This window comes from Nyctereutes procyonoides, unplaced genomic scaffold (genome assembly GCF_905146905.1).
Source record: "Nyctereutes procyonoides isolate TBG_1078 unplaced genomic scaffold, NYPRO_anot_genome, whole genome shotgun sequence".
Taxonomy (NCBI): Eukaryota; Metazoa; Chordata; class Mammalia; order Carnivora; family Canidae; genus Nyctereutes; species Nyctereutes procyonoides.
The window spans coordinates 48,950,203-48,968,678 of record NW_026575046.1 but is presented as its reverse complement, the minus strand read 5'-3'; the positions used below and the strand labels follow the sequence as shown (position 1 = coordinate 48,968,678).

The 18,476-nt window shown below is 52.8% G+C and overlaps 1 protein-coding gene across 2 annotated transcripts; it reads left to right on the top strand.

Moving 5' to 3' along the window:
• The first annotated feature begins 11,760 nt into the window (after positions 1–11,760).
• On the top strand, positions 11,761–15,126 carry NKX2-5 (NK2 homeobox 5). 2 transcript variants are annotated; one of them, XM_055325645.1, is made up of 2 exons: positions 11,761–12,288; positions 14,042–15,126. In XM_055325645.1, the coding sequence occupies exons 1-2, from the start codon at positions 11,958–11,960 to the stop codon at positions 14,677–14,679; spliced, it is 969 nt and encodes a 322-aa protein (XP_055181620.1). In that variant the 5' UTR covers positions 11,761–11,957; the 3' UTR covers positions 14,680–15,126. The 2 variants fall into 2 exon arrangements, with proteins under 2 accessions (XP_055181620.1, XP_055181621.1); XM_055325646.1 differs by lacking the exon at positions 14,042–15,126 and adding an exon at positions 12,691–12,758.
• The last annotated feature ends 3,350 nt before the right edge of the window (positions 15,127–18,476 follow it).

The window sequence follows — 18,476 nt, the reverse complement described above, 5'->3', positions numbered from 1 at the left end:
AGCGCACCAGCGCGCGCGCGCCGACAGCCGCTCGGCGGGGCAGCGGGCGCCGGAGGGAGCAGGGGCGTCGCACACGACCTTCCTCCGACCCTCTGCAACTTCTGGAGCGCGTGCACGTAAAACACACAAAGAAAGTGACTGTGCATCTGAAGTACAAGAATGTGTAACGCGTCGTTTCGGCGTATTTCAAAGCGCACCAGTAAGCACACTGAAAGCGGGTTCCAGGTTGCTGGGAATGTAGTCCGCACACCTGTCTACGTAAAGGCTCCATTGTGCTCCCTTGAAGGGCTTAAATGTCTATAACTGTCCTGTGTTCACTTAAAATACGGAGCGGTGTCAACACAACCCTTTACAGTGTGCGCATTTTGTGTCTGAACTCCCGCATTTCGCCAATTCGCTGGGGCCTTCCAGCGTCCTCGGCGGCGAAATCCCTAATGACACTGAATTTGCTCCGGAGTCCCGCAGCCTTTGGCCTCTGGGTTTCCTGAGCCGCGCCCCGGGGAGGTTGAACCGTGCACGGGATCGAGTGGCTTTGCCATCTGGGCTTTGGCAGGGCGCTCCGCCGCGAAGACTTCGCAGCGATCCGGCAGAGCGCGCCGCGAGACGAGAAGGGAAGACGCCCGGGAAGGAGGGTGGCGCCCGTAGGAAGGTTCGATCGCTCGCTTAATTTCCGGCTGAAACTCAACGCAGGCCGGGCCGCAGCTCCCGGGGCGGAGGCTGCGGGCGCGGCGGGGCCCGGGTGTGCACCAGGGCCAGAGGCGCCCGCACAGACCCGGGCCCCGGGCCTCCGGCGCTTTGGACAAAAACCCGGGGCGTTCGCCCGGCTCGGCTTCGCCCAACCCTGCGCGCCCACGCCCAGGCTCCTTCCAAGGCCGCTCCCCGCGCTGCACCCACGCCAGGCTGGTGTGGGCCGTCCCTAGAAAATCCCCCCTCCTCGTGGTGGTGTTCCGAATCAGCGTCCATCTGATGTCACCTGCTTTTTCCAGCTGTGACCTTCAGTGCCTGGACCCTAAGGGACTGATTCGAGCCTCCGGACTCTCTCCGCCTCGGCGCGCTGTTTCCGCTAAAGCGGTTTGCATCGGTGGGGCGTGGGGGGGGGGGGGGATCAGCAGGAACACCGAGGAGAAACGACCAAATTAACACAAACGACGACGGAAGTTCCAAAACGACTCCCCGAGATCGAGCAAACCCTAACAAGAGTTTTAAAGCGGGTCATATCTACAGATGCAAGATAAATTCGGTTCTGGAAACACCCTCCTCCCTCCCCCGCCAAAGCAGGAGAAAGTGGCTTACACAGAGATTCCAACAAGAAACCTGTCCATGGCAAAAATGCAAGGGAGTTGCTCTTAGAAAATTGTAGGAAACAAACAAACAAACAGCAACGTAAATAATAATAATACAGAAATCTGCAGGAAATGTCTCTAGAAGGACATATGTTTTAAAAGCGGGTGACCACCTGAGTGGGGATAGGAATCCACCGAGAAGAGGCAAAAGGAAACCCTCTAGGGTGATGCCAATGTTTTTGTATCTTGAATGTGGCCCTCCTTAACAGGGGCTTGTCCGTGTGTCAAGACTCATCCAACTGTATGTACACTTAAACTGTGTTCATTTTGTTCTAGGTACATGTTACCTTAATAAAGTTGATTTAAAAAATAAATAAACCCTCTAACAACTTTGCCTTTCTTTAGGGAAGGAAACTGCGGGGCTGGGGGAGAGGCATGGGACACTTTACATCCTGCCTTTTTTACCTGTTTGTTTTGGGTTTTGTTGTGGTGTTTATGCTGGAATGCTTATTGATAATATATAATTAGGATATTCGGTGATGTATATATAAAACAATTGTTAAAGAAGCCAACAAAAGCAAAAACAGAGGTGCTTGTACACCCGTTGTAGGGATAAGAAAAAACCATGCTCTGTCCAAGCCCAGAAAATATTTTGGAAGGAGCGATTTTTTAATGTTCAGCTTTGCTTTCTTTGGTTTTTAGTCATATGTTTAACACACCATCACCAACAACAACAACAAAAAAATGAACACCCAGAACTTTTCCGGTGCTTCTGTGTGGTATGAGTGGCTGTCATCTCCTTGAGGACTCTCAGGGCTGGAGGGCCACAGACACAAGCTATAGAAAGACACAGGAGCAGGAGGGAGCGTTTCCTGGACGGTGTGCCCCGGCTTATCCGGTGGCAGCAGCAGGCGATCCCGCTTAGAACAAAGAGGTGGAGGCGGATGGGAAAGCCAAGCCCCCAGCGCTGGAGACCTGTCCAGGGTGGAAGCAAAGCAGGTAGGGTCCCTGGTGGCCTGAGAGGTCTGGGGCCTGGCCACTTACGTGCCACCAAGTCCACAGTTTCACGGCTCTATCAGGCCCAACTCTCCGTAGGGTAGGCAGTCTGGAACCAGAAGCTGCAAGGGTCCCACCCCTGCATTTAATGCCCTAGAGTCACTTGGCCTTGTTAGGACAGATTTCAGATCTGGTTCAGATTCAAAGCAATTTCAGAAAGGTTTTTGAAGCTGGCCCCAAGAGACAATCTAACAGTGGGTAAAAAAACAGGGGCCAGTAAAACTAGCAACTGCCAGACTTTTCTGCTGGCCCAGGGACAGGGCCTGAGTGGGGTTACCAAGTCCACCTACCAACCTCATCTGCGGCCCTACTCAGCCACAGACCCACAGGACCTTCAACCAGCAAGTCAACATGCAGGGTGATGGGAGGAGACTGCATTCCCAGTGACCTCAAGATGTGGGTCTGCTTCTGGGACTGGTTAGGGGAAAGTCATGAGGGCAAATTTGCTGAGCAGCTGTCAGGACCATTGAGGTTCTGTCCCTGGGTAGTGTGGGGCTAAGTCCATCCCACTCACCTCTCTCTAGGGCTCTGCAGACCACCACATTCAGATTTCTTGCCACTGATGGCTAGCTGCAGTCCCTTTCTGGGGATTTCACCAGATTACCATTAGGACTGCTGCTCAAACTGTGCACATCTTTGATTAGTAAACTCCAAGTTGAGGAGTGAGACTCAGAAATGTGCACTTTTAACATGTGCCACAGGAGATTCTGACCTAGACATTTCCACAACCCGAGACTCTTCCCTTCTATAAAGGCATCACTTTATCTATTACTTTTGGGGTTTATCTTGATTGGGATTTTTTATCTCTCTTTTTAAAAAGATTTTATTTATTTATTCATGAGAGAGAGAGAGAGAGAGGCAGAGACACAGGCAGAGGGAGAGGCAGGCTCCATGCAGTGAGCCTGACATGAGACTCAATCCCTGGTCTCCAGGATCAGGCCCTGGGCTGAAGGCGGCGCCAAATCGCTGAGCCACCAGGGCTGCCCTTTAAATCTCTTTAAGGCAATACAAGCTAATGGTAAACAACAACAAAACAAAAAGCAAAAGAAGGAAATTATCTTAAAAGATGTACTGTGGTGGGATGCCTGGGTAGCTCAGCAGTTGAGCATCTGCCTTCGGTAGATCTAGATCGTGATCCCGGGTTCTGGGATCTGATTGAGTCCTACATCGGACTCCCCACAGGGAACCTGCTTCTCCCCCTGCCTGTGTCTCTGCCTCTCTCTGTGTGTCTCTCATGAATAAATAAATAAAATCTTTAAAAAAAAAAGATGTACTGTGGAAAATGTCATTTATTCCTGACCCCACTCCCCACGAAGCTTTCATTACCATTTTGTTTATCCTTCCCCCAAAAAATCCATATAATCATATATATGTACATATGCCCATGTATAAAATACAAATTCTGCAACCCAGTTTGATATTTAACGTACCTCAAAATGTATCCATAAGAATACATATAAATGTAACTAGGGGCACCTGGGTGGCTCAGTCAGTTAAGCACTGGCCTCCTGGTTTCCACTCATGTCATGATATCAGGGTTGTGAGATCAGACCCCACGGGAATGGGAGGAGGGACGGAGCTCTGTGCTCAGGGCAGAGTCTGCTTGAGATTCTTTTCCCCTCCCTCTTCCTCTCTGCTGTCTGTCTTTTTCTCTCTCTAAAATAAATAATAAAATCTTTTTTATAAAAAGAATACATATAAATGTAACTAATTCTTTCTTGTGGCTGCTAGTATTGTATTCTACTGGTGAATATAACTTGATTCTAACTATTTCCCTAAGATAGATATATTGAAGTTTTTAAAAAGGTTTGATTAGTTAAAAGATTAAAACTGCAACAAAAATACTTTTCTTGGGGCTCCTGGGTGGTTGAATCAGCTAAGCATCTCACTTGATTTCACCTTAGGTCATGATCTCAGGGTTCTGGGTTTGAGCCCCACATTCTCCTCCTCTGCACTCAGTGGGGAGTCTGCTTGAGGATTCTCTCTTCCTCTCCCTCTCCCCCTCTCTCCACTCATGGTCTCTTTCTCTGTCTCTAAAATAAATGGATAAATAAACCTTTAAAAAATGTATTGTTCTTGGATGTCTAGGTGGCTGAGCAGTTGAGCGTCTGCCTTCAGCTAGGTTGTGATCCCAGGGTCCTGGGATCAAGTTCCTCATCTGGCTCCCTGCAGGGAGCCTGCTTCTCCTTCTGCCTATGTCTCTGCCTCTCTGTGTCTGTCATGAATAAATAAATAAAATATTTAATAAATACCGTTCTTACATGTATTGCCTATAGAATAGAGTCTAGAAGTGGAAATGCTAGTTCAAAGGGCTTATGCATTTTTTATTTTGATAGTACCAAATTCCTTCAAAGAGATTTATCAGTTTGCATTTCCAATCAACAATGTAAAAGAGTAACTGAACAGAGTAATTATCAAACTTTTTGATTTTGCCTTCCTTTCTTTTCTTTCTTTCTTAATTTCATATTATCACCAAGGTTCTGCTACCCTTGGCCAATTTTTCAAATGTTTTCTTAAATCATTTTTTAAGGTTTTATTTATTTATTCATGAGAGACAGAGAGAGAGGCAGAGACACAGGCAGAGGGAGAAGCAGGCTCCATGCAGGTAGCCTGATGGGGGACTCGATCCCGGGTCTCCAGGATCATACCCCTGGCTGCAGGTGGCGCTAAACCGCTGCGCCACCGGGGGGCTGCCCTCTTAAATCATTTTCTTATTGATTTATGGGAACTCTTTCCATATTGTAGAAATTAGTTTTTTATTGTCATTTTTTTCTAGCAGTTAACCTATGTTTTTTTTCTTTGATTCTATTTTTGTTTTGTTTGTTTTTGCTGTGTACAAGTTTCTTTTTATGCCGTCAGGTTTATATAATTTGTCTTTCATGGTTTCTAGGTCTTTAGTTCTCCTTAACCACCCTCCCAAATATACAAACTCCAAAATTATCATATTAATCATCTATAGCACTTTTGTGCTTTAATTCTTAGGTTTAAATTTTTAACGTGTCTGGAATGGAATGTATTTGGTGTAAGAATAACCCATTTCACTTTATTTTAAATGGATTTTAAATGGAATAAGTGGTACTACACTCCCCAAAATAGTGTAACATCACAATTGTCAGGGACCTTATTTCCCATCTTGACCAGTTTCACTTTGTCACCAACGAACATGCCTCTTCACTGGACCCACTGCCCAGGTGAGTCCATTTAACAACCTGGGATGTTTCCCAGAATAGCACATTTGGGGAGGGACCTTAGGTACACCTAATACCACCAAAAGAAAACCATTAAACTGGGAACTAGACGGAGAAAGGATGTGCTCAGAGAGGAGAAAAGGATGTGCTCAGAGTCAGCCAATTAGTGAGAGAGGCAAGACCAGAACCCAGTACTGGCTCAAAGTCCAGTGTTCTTTCTGGTACAAGTCTGCCTCCTTCAGGATCTGTGTGACTTGGGCTGTGCAATCCCTGCTTCTGGTGCATAGTGAGCACCAGGTCAGTGTGGGAGAAGAAACACAGGAAAACATGCCAGCGTCAGATAGTGACTGCCTACTGTGGAGTCACTTGAGACTGAGGGATATTCTGGCCCACTCTTTTAGCTTTTCCCCTCACTGCCCTCCCCTCCCTCTCAAAGACAAACACTCATACATATACATACACAATATCCACCAGCCAGGTAAATCTGTTCCCTGCTTCCCTTTCTGCGGGCTTCAGGCCCTTCCTATGGCCAAGCAACTTTGGATAGACAACCCTTAAAACACTGCAGGGGACTTCCTGCCTGTCCTAGCTAACTCTAAGGGGCTGATCTTAGGGCAAAAGCCAGACAGATAACAAGGGAACATGAAGATAGTATTTCCAGAGCTCTGTTCAAACTGCCCAAGGGACCAGATACATAATTTGTGGGGCCTTGTGCAAAATGAAAACATGGCGCTTCTTGTTCAAAATGTATCAAGAATTTCAAGACAGTAACAGCAGAGCACAGGAATTATCAAGGTTGGAGAGAGAAGAGTCCCTGAGCCTTCTAAAGCTTTCCATTTTAGGGTAAAGTGGGCTGGGGGTTTTGCTATTCACAATATTTGTAATAGCAAAAAGGAGAAACAAACCAAATGTCCATCCACTGCTGAATGTAGAAACAAAATGTGGTGTATCCATACAATAGAATATTATTCTATCATAAAAAGGAACAAAGTATTGGTATGTGCCACAACATGGGTGAACCCTGAAAACATGCTATGTGACAGAAGCCAGTCACAAAAGGCCACATTTTATATGATTCAATTTGTATGGAATGTCCAGAATAGGCAAATCTATGGAGACAGGAAGTAGGCTGATTTGTGGTTGTCTAGAGCTGGGGAGGTAGGATATGGGGGGGAGGATCAGGAGTGATGGCTAAAGCCTACAGGTCTCTCTTGGGAGTGATGAATATGTCCTAAAATCAGTTGTGTGATGGTCTCACAACTCCGTGGTTTTACCACTGAATTGTATACTAAAAAGGAATGAATTATATAGTATGTGATTTACATCTATTAAATCTCAGTGAATTTGTTATCCAAAGAAGAGGAGGAGAAGGGATCTTAAAATTCTCCCTCTCAGGGGATCCCCGGGTGGCTCAGCGGTTTGCTGCCTGCCTTTGGCCTGGGGCTTGATCCTGGAGTCCCGGGATCGAGTCCGCATTGGGCTCCCTGCATGGAGCCTGCTTCTCCCTCTGCCTGTGTCTCTGCCTCTCTCTGTGTGTGTGTCTATCATGAATAAATAAGATAAATAAATCTTAAAAAAAAATTCTCCCTCTCTCTGTCTCAGGGGATCTTATGCGGGAAGCCTCGGCCCTGGGTGATGAAGGTTTTCAGGGCGCTCTGCCCCTTCTCTAGCTGCGGGAGTGAGTCTGTGTGAGCGGGTGCGGGGAGTGTGGGGTCCTGCTTCCTCTCCGTCCGCGTGGCTCTAGGAGGCAGCGGCGTGCAATAAAAGCAATCCCCGATGTTTCTAGCAGCCATGTCCACAATAGCCAAACTGTGGAAGGAGCCTCGGTGTCCATCGAAAGATGAATGGATAAAGAAGATGTGGTTTATGTATACAATGGAATATTCCTCAGCCATTAGAAACGACAAATACCCACCATTTGCTTCAACGTGGATGGAACTGGAGGGTATTATGCTGAGTGAAGTAAGTCAATCGGAGGACAAACAGTGTATGTTCTCATTCATTTGGGGAATATGAATAATAGTGAAAGGGAATATAAGGGAAGGGAGAAGAAATGTGTGGGAAACATCAGAAAGGGAGACAGAACATAAAGACTCCTAACTCTGGGAAACGAACTAGGTAGGGGTGGTGGAGGGGGAGGAGGGCGGGGGGTGGGGGTGAATGGGTGACGGGCACTGAGGGGGACACTTGACGGGATGAGCACTGGGTGTTATTCTGTATGTTGGTAAACTGAACACCAATAAAAATTAATTTATTAAAAAATAAATAAATAAAAGCAATCCTTGACGACTCCGTAGTGAGCCCTTTGTTTGAATCCTAGCACTGTCACTTCCCATCTTTGTGACCTTGAGCAAGTCATTTGGCCTCTCTGAACCTCTTTCTCCTCCGCGCAGCGCTCGAGAGAAGCAGAGCAGCGACGACACCGGTGAGAGCGCGTGGCTCGCCCGGCGACAGCTCCAGGAACCGCGGCGGAAGGAGGGTGTGATGCCCGCTGCGCCACCCGAATGAGGAGCTTCCCGCTGCAGGAAAAATCCAGGCCCGCCGAGGCCGCCTGGAGTCTTCCGGAGCCCGGGACGAGGGCGGCAGCCGTCAGGGTCGCCCCCACCCCCCCGCCGCCCCCAACCCGGGCCCGGAAGGAGGCCCGGGCGGCCAGACCCCGGAGCGGCTCGAGGGCCGGGAGCCGGGCCCGCAGCCGCCGCGGCTCATCCATCAGCCGGACGAAGAGCAGAGGCGCGCTCTCCGCCCTCTGTTTGCTTTCTCGCCAATTATTGCCGCGCCGCAGCCCCTTTGTTGATACAGTAGTCCGAAAAAGTGCTAATGTTCATTTATCAGGGGGCCCGCCGGGGACTCCCACGAGTTGCGATTCTTCCCAAAATATAAACACGGGGCGAGCGTCCCAGACAGAAACCCCCATCTGTTTCCCCGGCGCGGGCGCAGAGCGAGGCGTTGTTGAAGATAAAGCCGCGGATAACGCCGCCTGTCTCCGATGGACGTCTCCCCGGCGCATTAATGACATTCCCGGTGATAGTTCCAGCTTATCTTTCAATTAATCATATATACCTTTTGCGGCGGGCCGTGCTGATTGCAGGAAAGAGGGGCCGGCTCGAGCCGTGCCGATCGCTTTCTCAATTAATAATATTTTATGCGCGGAGAATGCGCTCAAGTCTTCTGGAATTTGGCTCATCTTAATGCCCCCAATTCTTTAAAAGGCAAGGAAATAGATGGACAGATTTTCGATCTCTGCTCTCTGCCTCCGTCTCTCTCTCTCTCTCTCTCTCTCTCTCTCTCTCTCTCTGCTTTTCTCTAGGCTGAAGGCTGTTTGTTTGTCCTGCTGGTTTGGCCAAAGTACGGCTTAGAGAGGCGGCCAGGTTGGGTCAGCCGCCCTTGGGAAGGAAGATGTGTCCCTGGTGAGGCTGGAGAATCAAGTTTCCTACCTCCCCACCCCCAACCACTGCAACTTCTATTTAAAGAAAACAAAAAGTTTTACTCACTCAGAAAGTGAGGACTGCAAATAAGCGTTAGCAATTGCTCTTGGACATTTCTCTGTGGAGACCGCCGTCCCTAGCCCCAATTTCAATTTTGCCCGGATTTCCTCCCTCCCGCAATGCTTAGGCCTGTTTTAGAGTCAAGGGGAAATATTACCGGATTCACCGAACGTATAGGGAGTGAAGAATTCACTTCGTCCGAATAGGGAGGTTTTCTTTCCTCCCCTTTTCATGACACCTGACCCACAGGTCTGTCAGCCCTGGGAACCATAGCCGAAAATAAGTGATGAATCTTAACTGCCTTGTTTTGCAGAGGAAATGTCCATTTTTTTTCCTTCTTCCTCTAGAACTGTATCTCTTAAACAGAAAGAAAGAAAGAAAGAAAGAAAGAAAGAAAGAAAGAAAGAAAGAACCCTAAAAGCAGTGATCCCGGATGCAGCCTCGATGTCCCCCATTAAACGGTAATATTTCAGGCGTCCGCTCACACTAATCTTTCAAACTGTCATCGCAAGCCGCCCGACCAGCCCATTCACTTAACAGCGCTCCCAGGACCCTCGCTCGGAGCTCTTATGAATGAGACATTTAATTGAATCGGATGTGGCTCGTTTCCAGACGTCACCGCCTAGGCGATAGGCATTCTTTCCCACTCCCCCCAAAATCTTCAAAGGCGAGCTAGGCCCCCAAGCTGGGTTAGCCGACGGCAATAACTAACACTGTCCAAAAGCGTGGCGAGGAAGCGCGGGAGAGGCCGCCGATCTGCAGGTCTGTCGAGGGGGAACCCGAGTTGGGGGGTTGGAGGCGGAGGGATGAGGAGGGTTCCTGGGGCTGGCGAGCTCCACCCCCCCCACATCCCGCCACACATACACACACATTTGAAAAAGCCCTCTCTCCGCAGACTCAGCTATCAATTCCAGAACCGCGCGTAGACTCTGGCTGGAGGAACCGACGCTGGGTTCCGCCGCGAAGGCCCAGGCCGGGCTCCCGGCAGTCCGGGCCCAAGTGCTCCGGGCCTCGCCGAGGGCGCGCGGTGGCCCACTGGCCTTCACCGCGGTCCGGAGAGCGTGGGCGTGATGAGCGGCGTAAAGGTCCCAGGGTTAGGCCTGTGCTTACTCGGATCGCACCCTTCCCCGCGGCTCTGCCCGAGGGTTCACCGTCCCGCTTGAGCACCCAAAGGTCCATGTTCAGGACAGACGCCACCTTGTCCCTTTGCTTTGTGCGTTTCCTCCGCGCTTTGAGCGCGAATTCCAGTGGCGGGCTCAGAGCGGTGGCCTTGGCTTGCCTTTGCCCCGCGCGCCTTTCTTCTACCCCAGCGCTTCTTCCCTGCTCCCCAACTCGCCCTCACTCGGAGCCGAGCCCTCCAAGTCTCCGTCCTTCGCAAGCCCCCTCGCCCCGCCGGCTCCTGGCCCACACAAGCCTGCCCCGCGGCCTGGAAAAATCGACGCTTCCCCGCACAAGCCTGCCGACCCCAGAGGTAGAGTAAGGCAGGGACTTTACCCAGGGGGCCATTCTGCCTGCTGGATCCCAAAACTACACAAAATAGAGCGCCCCTCCGCAGTGTCCTGGGGGAGGCCATGGCCCAAGCTTTCATCAGATCTCCCAAGGGATCCAGAGGGATGAGGTGGACCAGCACAGTCTCTGACCCAATAGCTTGTGCTCCAGAAACATTGGCAGATTTGTCTAATAGGAGGTCCCTCCTTTACCAACCGTGGGGCTAAAAATTAACATTCCCTCTGCCCTGCCCTTCCGCCTTGCACCTGGACCCACCGCTCACTGAGCAGCGGTATTCCCTACACCCTGCTGGCCCAGAGACCTCTGAGAAATCCTGGCCCCTATGGGCTCTGGGGAGCCCCACCAGCCTGAGAGCTAAACCTGGGCAGGGCCTGAAGTTCTAGGGCCACAGACATTTGGAGGCCTTGCTACTAGGCAAAAAGGGCAGGGGAAAGTGAGAGGCAGGAATGGTAGTTTCCAGAAAAGGAGAAACGAGGCGGCTGGAAGCTAGGATACTCTAGAAAACAGATCTCTTGTAAGAAGCTGGGCTTATTGGGTGGGATTCTGGATCTGTTTCATTATTAAGGGGAGGGTCACTTCTCTGAGAGGAGATTGATAGTCATTGACGCCCCCTGGAGTTGTGTGTATGTGTATATAACTTGTACTACTATAGAAGGTGGCCACCCACCACCCCATAACCACCCACCTTGCGGCCAGGGTCTGGGCTGGTGGTGAAGGGGGAACTACTGGGGCATGACTACCCCTGTAAGTCAAGCCAAACGGAACCCTCAAAGTTTCCAGAATCTCCCCAACCTATCATCACCCCAGAGCAAAGCTCCCGCAGACTGCTCTTCTTTTACAAATTCTTTCCAATCAGACACACTCTGCATAAAAAAGCCTCTAAGATTTCTGTAAATGACTCCCCTCCCCCAGCACCCCCACCAAGTCTTCACTCTCCCGTTCTGTTTTAGGTGATGGGGAACATTTCTTCAAATCCCAGATCCACTCAGCCCAGCCCAGAGGCCAGCCAGATCTGAAGAATCAGGTCCTTTCCCAGGTAAGTGCCTCGATGGGGTTTTCAGACTAGTACTAGGGAGAAACGTCAGGCTGCGGGAGCAATAGGAGAGCCTTCCAAATGCCTCGCGGCCCCTTTAAAAAGCTGAGCAGGATTTTTTTTTTTTTTTTTTGAGCCGTATGACTATATTAGGTGACACGAAACTGCTCATCGCTCCTGTCATCGGGGCCCCTGGCCCAATGGCAAGCTGAGTCCCCCTCCTCTGGCCTGGTCCCGCCTCTGCTGCCCCTGGTGCTCCGCACTACCTGCCTCCGGGCCACAACCCGAGCTGGAAGGCGGGTGCTCGGGCGGGCGGCGGGCACCATGCGGGGAGGCTGCCAAAGGCCGTGGGCAGCGCTGCTCTCTGCCGCCCACCTGGCGCTGTGAGACGCGCACTGCCACCATGTTCCCCAGCCCTGCGCTCACGCCCACGCCGTTCTCGGTCAAAGACATCCTGAACCTGGAGCAGCAGCAGCGCAGCCTGGCTGCCGGGGAGCTCTCGGCGCGCCTGGAGGCCACGCTGGCGCCCGCCTCCTGCATGCTGGCCGCCTTCAAGCCCGAGGCCTACGCGGGGCCTGAGGCCGCTGCGCCCGCCCTCCCCGAGCTACGCGCCGAGCTGGGCCCCGCGCCCTCGCCAGCCAAGTGTGCGCCTGCATTTCCAGGCGCCCCTGCCTTCTATCCGCGGGCCTATGGCGACCCCGACACCGCCAAGGACCCTCGGGCCGATAAGAAAGGTGAGGAGCAAACACAAGCCTCTTCTCCCTCCTGGGGTCGCCTTTGTGTCCCCAACCGCCGCCGAGAAATTCTGGCCTGGGCGGAGGAGACGCGAGTGCTGGGCGGTGGGCAGAACACAGGGGGATGGGAGTGTGAGAAGCGAGGTCGTCGCCAGGGCTCCTGAGCCCCGCGTCCAATCGGAGGTTTAGAGGAACTGCTGGACCGAGATGATCAGAAACAAGAGACAAAAGAAATACAGATATATCTCTCTATAGGTAGATAGATATATCTATTTGGCCCAACAAAGCCCCAGGAGGCAGCAGCCTTGCTGAAGTTAGCGATCTTGTGGTAGAAAGAGAGATTCTCCATATCAGGGTTTTGGGTTGTTTTGTTTTTGTTTTTGTTTTTGTTTTTGATTTAAGGGTCTTTTTCAGGATCTGCCGAAAGCGCCTAAACAGAAGTTAAAATGCCGCACACCGGACAGGGTTTTGCTTACAAAGGGAGAAGGGTCCAGGACCTTCTATGGCCCACCCGTAGCCCGGGTATCTGGGGCTTTTCCTCCTTGTACCAGGACAGTGGAATCTTTGGGCACAAAGGCCTTGACTCAAAAGTGAGATACTGCGGACTCTCAAGAATCTAGTTAGCAGCTTTGTTTTTCCGGCCCAGCTTTCCCGACGCTACTGGGACTGAGGGGCTCTCTCCTGCTGGAAAACAGTTAGAAAATGCTGCGCGACTCAAGGCGAGAGGCAATGAAGAAGGAGACCGTGGAAGGTGGCGGGGTCGCCGCGCAAAGCAGCGGGAGTTTGGGGAGAGGGGAGAGGCGGGCGGGGCGGCAGGAAGGGGCGCGTGGCCGGGATCTGCGCGATTCCGAGGTGGCTGGGGGCGCCGAGCTAAGGGCGGCGGGGAACCCAGGAGGGATCTTTCTGGCCTAGAGAGGTTTGTCTAGGAGAAGACGGAAGGCCCCGGGACGGCCGCCGGAGGGTCAATTCCGCTGGCCGCTCCCGATTCGAATCCAGCTGGAGCAGGCGGGCAGGGCGGGATCCCAGGCGGCCTCCTGGGTGCTGGACAGACCCCATGGCGGCTGCGCGGGCGTCTTCCATCAGCAAACCAACAGCTCTTCCCCTTCTGTTTGTTCTGGGTCCCATAATTTTGAGACAGTGTGACTGCTCCTGTGGCGAGGCCTTGGTCTCAAACCCGGGCGCCTCGGTGGCTCCGTCGCGTAAGCGTGTGCCTTGAGCTCAGGTCCTAATCCCAGGGTCCTCGCACTGAGCCCCACGTCAGGCTCCCCGCTCCGCGGAGAGTCTGGTGCTCCCTCTGTCTGTCGTTCGTTTTCTCTCAAATAAATAAAATCTTAAAAATTAATTATATAATTCCCAAACCACTGTAGCCCTCATCTAATTCACCCCCGGGGCAGCATCTGGCTTTATCTTCTTTTCAGCCCGAAATCTTAAGTCACCGTCCGTCTCCCTCACCAGAAGGTGAACTCCCGAGCGAGGGCAGGGACCCCTCCGGCTGACGCTCCCCAGTGCCCTGGGCCGCCGGGCCGCCGGGCCGCCGGGCACGTAGTAAGCGTGCAGCAAACGCTCACAGGCCGCAGGTCGGTCCCAGCTGTCCGCGGCGCCCAGTGCACTGGGTGGCGCGAGCCGCAGCCAAGCTGGGCGCTCCAGGCAGCACGGGGTAGCACCCACCAGGGCGGATTCCCCGGCAGGCGCCCCGCGGAGCGGGCCGCTCTGGCCTGACCCGGCGCCCCCCTGCCCCTCTGTCTCCCCGCAGAGCTGTGCTCACTGCAGAAGGCGGTGGAGCTGGAGAAGCCCGAGGCCGACGGCGCGGAGCGACCCAGGGCGCGACGGCGGAGGAAGCCGCGCGTGCTCTTCTCGCAGGCGCAGGTCTACGAGCTGGAGCGGCGCTTCAAGCAGCAGCGGTATCTGTCGGCCCCTGAGCGCGACCAGCTGGCCAGCGTGCTGAAGCTCACGTCCACGCAGGTCAAGATCTGGTTCCAGAACCGGCGCTACAAGTGCAAGCGGCAGCGGCAGGACCAGACTCTGGAGCTGGTGGGACTGCCCCCGCCGCCGCCGCCCGCCCGCAGGATCGCGGTACCCGTGCTGGTGCGCGACGGCAAGCCCTGCCTGGGGGACTCGGCGCCCTACGCGCCCGCCTACGGCGTGGGCCTCAACGCCTACGGCTATAACGCCTACCCCGCCTACCCGGGTTACGGGAGCGCGGCCTGCAGCCCTGGCTACAGCTGCGCCGCCGCCTACCCAGCCGGTCCGCCCCCGGCGCAGGCGGCTACGGCCGCCGCCAACAACAACTTCGTGAACTTTGGCGTCGGGGACTTGAACGCGGTGCAGAGCCCCGGGATTCCGCAGGGCAACTCGGGAGTGTCCACGTTGCACGGTATCCGAGCCTGGTAGGAAAGGGCCCTAGGACCTGGGGCGCCCCACCGATCCCAGCTCTAGAGAGGGACACTGAGTCTCGGGGGAGGGAGGACCCCGACGTGTCTCCACGTCCCTTGGATTTCACATTCACTCCCGCAGGGGCCTCAGAGCTCTTTTCGCCCCGTGCGCCTTTGTCCCCAAGCGCGGGAGAGTTTGTGGCCGCGTTTACAGAGCTTGCGGCGAATGATCCCGCAGCCTGGTGCCTTAGCCATCGCCCCCAGAGTGGCCTCCAAACGCCCACGGGCACCCCCAACCGGCTGAACCTGGGCCAGTTGGGACTGGGAGCCCGGGTGCACCTTTCGTCGAGCCTGGGCCCGGCGCCCGGGCCCTTGCCGCCTTGCCGCCGCCCACCCAGCCCACCCACCCGTATTTATGTTTTTACCTGTTGCTGTAAGAAATGGGAATTCCCTTCTCATTAAAGAGAGTGCGCTGATCCTGCATGTGTGCTTCTTTCAGCTTCCGGCGCTTCGAAATTGAATTTTAGAAAGTAGAGCCCGCCTGCCAGCTGATCTTGTGTTGAAGGTACAGGCATTCACTGAGCAAATGGATAATAATAAACTTGCCCGGGGTCCTTTATTAGGTACTTCCTGGCATTGTCTCTGGTAATCTTCAATCACTCCCCAAAAAAGATGTCCTGTTTTAAAATTTAGCAGACTGAGGCCTGGCGAGGTTTAATGACAACTTGTCTCTGAGCAAACAGCCAATAGTGGTGGATAAAAGGTTCCGTTTCAGGTCTTACCTCACAGACAGAGGACACTTGCCCAGAGCCACCAACTTTACTTCCTTGAAAACTACGGCCTGGCCTATCAGGCACAGTTGAGGCGCTGGGCATTAAATGGAGAGCAAAGGGACCTGAGTCCTCTGCAACTGGAACGCATCATAATTCATCCTGCTTCAAACAGATGGAAAAACCTAGAACCAGAGCTCTTGTCAAACTTCCCTAAACTCCCCAGCCCAGCTAGGTTAGAGGGTCTGGGGTCCCATGGCCCCAGCCTCACCAGCTGGGGGAATCCACCGAGAGGTGTCCTGCCAACTGTGCCTCATCTGTGGCTTGGCCACAAGAATTCACATGGTCAGGGGACCTCCCACCCAAACCCTACGGCTGTCCTCTCCTCTCCGCATTTAACAAATTTTGCCATTGTCTTGATCAGTGAATGCTACCGTTCAGATTTTACAGATGAGAAAACAGGCTAGGGAAATTAAGCTAAAAACCTGCTTGCTGTGAGACTTGCTCTCTGCACACACACCCCCACCCCCATCTGTAAAATGAGGATAACAAGAATACCTTGCTCTGAGCCCAGGTCCCACCAGTACACGGGGGCTCAGACCTGACCTCCAGCTCCACTATCCCCAGTCTCCAGGGCCAGGAGGAACTAATTGTGCTTCTTTAAAAAGGGTGAAAATGGGAGGGAGTCAGAGCTTTAGGCTTGTGTGGAATACAGATTTTTCTGAGATTTTCCCCAGGAAGGGCTAGGCTGGCTCGTGGGGCTTAAGCCATTTGGCCTAGAGCTCCTGATCGTAGCCAAAACAATGCTTGTGGCTTTCAGAGACCAAAGGCGACTTAATGTGCTCTAATAGCTGCGAAGAGTCACCTAGCCAGGCCTGGTGCAACTAGGAGCCCTCCTGCTGCCACCCCTGGCCCAGGCAGCTCAGCCAGGGCTTGTCTTGTCTCTGGGTAAGTGCTGCCCCCAGGCTCGCCACAGGTTATCAGGAGGTTCCAAAAGCTACTGCTTGCCAGAACCGAGCAAGGTGCTGATTTGGTTGCCTCGGGGAGGATGGGGTCGACCCTGGCAGGGCTATGTACTCTGTGAAGGAGGGGAGAAGGCTGAGCTCAGGGCTTGGGTCTGGGCTGCAGGATTTATTCCCTCTGCTGCAAGGTCCAAGCTAGCTGGCCAGCGCCCTGGGGAGGAAGATGTGTTGAGTTCAGTCCCAGCATTCCTTGTTCCAGGCCTAGGTCCCTGAATCAAGCCTTTACCTCCAGCTCATTTGATGCTGTCTATCCCTCTCGGTGATGCACGCCTTGGTCCCATTCTCACAGAGGGGCACACTGAAGCTCCAGCAGGCAACCAGACGGCACTCTTGGCACATCCCTGGCTTGCAGGTGGCCTAACTCACACACCCTTGGAAATTCTTCTACCTGGAGCTCACCCCTGTTCTCACTGTTAATCAGATCAGTGGATTAGCCCATGACCCCCTGGGGTCCTGCACATACTTTGGCCTTTTTCATCTTACACACGTCTGTGGTGACATTAAAAAAAAAAAAATTTCTTTCACTTAACATTATGTCACAAGGATTTTTCTTTTAAAAAATTATTTATTTTAAGTAAACTCTACCCCAACATGGGGCTTTAATTCACAACCCAGCATCAAGAGCCGCTCAGTGCAGACTGAGCCAGCCTGGCACTCCCTCGCCAGGATTTTTCTATAATGACTCTCTCTCTGTCATGTCCCTTCTGGGACCAGCTGAGTGACCCCAATGTCTTTCACAAATGGGTAACAATGGCTAGCTAGCACAGGGCTTACCAAGTGTGGGGAGTCCAGGCTAAATGCTTTAAAGGAGTTCTCTAATCCATCTTAATTTGCAAACCATGAAACTGAGGACCCCAGGTTATGGTAATGGTCAAGGTCATTCCCCTAGCGTGCAGCTGGGAAACCCATCAGGGTTTCCTAAATGGCACAGCGGGTGGTGTGCCACATTGTGTTGCTCTCTCTGTCGGGAAGATGCAGTGGGGCCCTGCTTCTGGGCATGGCACAGAGCCTACCCCACTCTCTCATCAGTAGGATGAGGTGTAAGGCTTAATATTTAGGCTCATGATGGGGCAAATTTCAGTGCGTAGAGCTCTGGGAAGCAGCACGGACTGCTTTGGCTTGGCCGAGGGTGTAGATCTGGGAGCCAGGTGGGGGGGACTGCAGGATCAGAAGTATCCTAAACTAACAACACCCTCATTTACACAGCGATCTATTCCCAGGTTAAATCGGTAGTGGTTGTTTTCCAATTGGCACATAACTCACGCGCTCAGTGAGAACAAGTGCGGCTTCCTCCGAGGTGTCAAAGTGTGCAGAGATGGGGTGGTGCAGGCTGGCTCCGCGTTCCCGGACCGCCAGGGGGAGTGCAGTTATATTTAATTAAAAAAAAAATCAAACAACGACCCCGTGGTTAAAAAACAATGAAAGATACAGCGTGATACTAAGTAGAAAAAAAGCCAGCTTCTCGGGCTGGGGTGGAGTGGTTCCCGCGGCCAGGCGCCCGCCCTGCACAGGCTGGCAGAGGAGAGACCCGGCTGGGTGTCCCCCCATCGCGCCCCCCCCCCCCCAAAGAGAGGCCAGGACACCTCATCCCTCCTGATCAGGCCCAACTCTGGCCCGGATGTGCTCTCGCCTCCTTGCATTATTCCCAGCCAGCAGATAAAGCTGTTGCCAAATCAGAATAGCTCCCATCTTCTTATTTTGTATAGATACACAGTAAATCAATGCCACGTTGTGTATCTCAATACCTGTGTTTAAAAGAACGCACAGAGCACTCAGGGCTCGCTGCCAACTGACACCTTGTGCTCCTTGGCAAGCACACCCTTCCTAGGCAGTGCCCCTGCCTCCTCTGGGACCCGGGCCTGCGCAGCTGTGCAGGAGGCTTAGTCCCCAGGTCTTGCCTACTTGCCCCTTACACTGGGCTCCTGGAAAGGGGGCCTATGGCTTGGATTTCATTTATTTAACACGACTAGAGTTTACCCTGTGCCAGGCACTGTTCTGAGCTCTTTACAGAGTGAACCCATCTA

Bases quoted from the DNA above. Each gene is read 5' to 3' on its own strand.
- NKX2-5 (XM_055325645.1), top strand. From the start codon at position 11,958: ATGTTCCCCAGCCCTGCGCTCACGCCCACGCCGTTCTCGGTCAAAGAC. The intron at 12,289-14,041 runs GTGAGGAGCAAA...GTCTCCCCGCAG, and splicing joins CCCTCGGGCCGATAAGAAAG to AGCTGTGCTCACTGCAGAAG.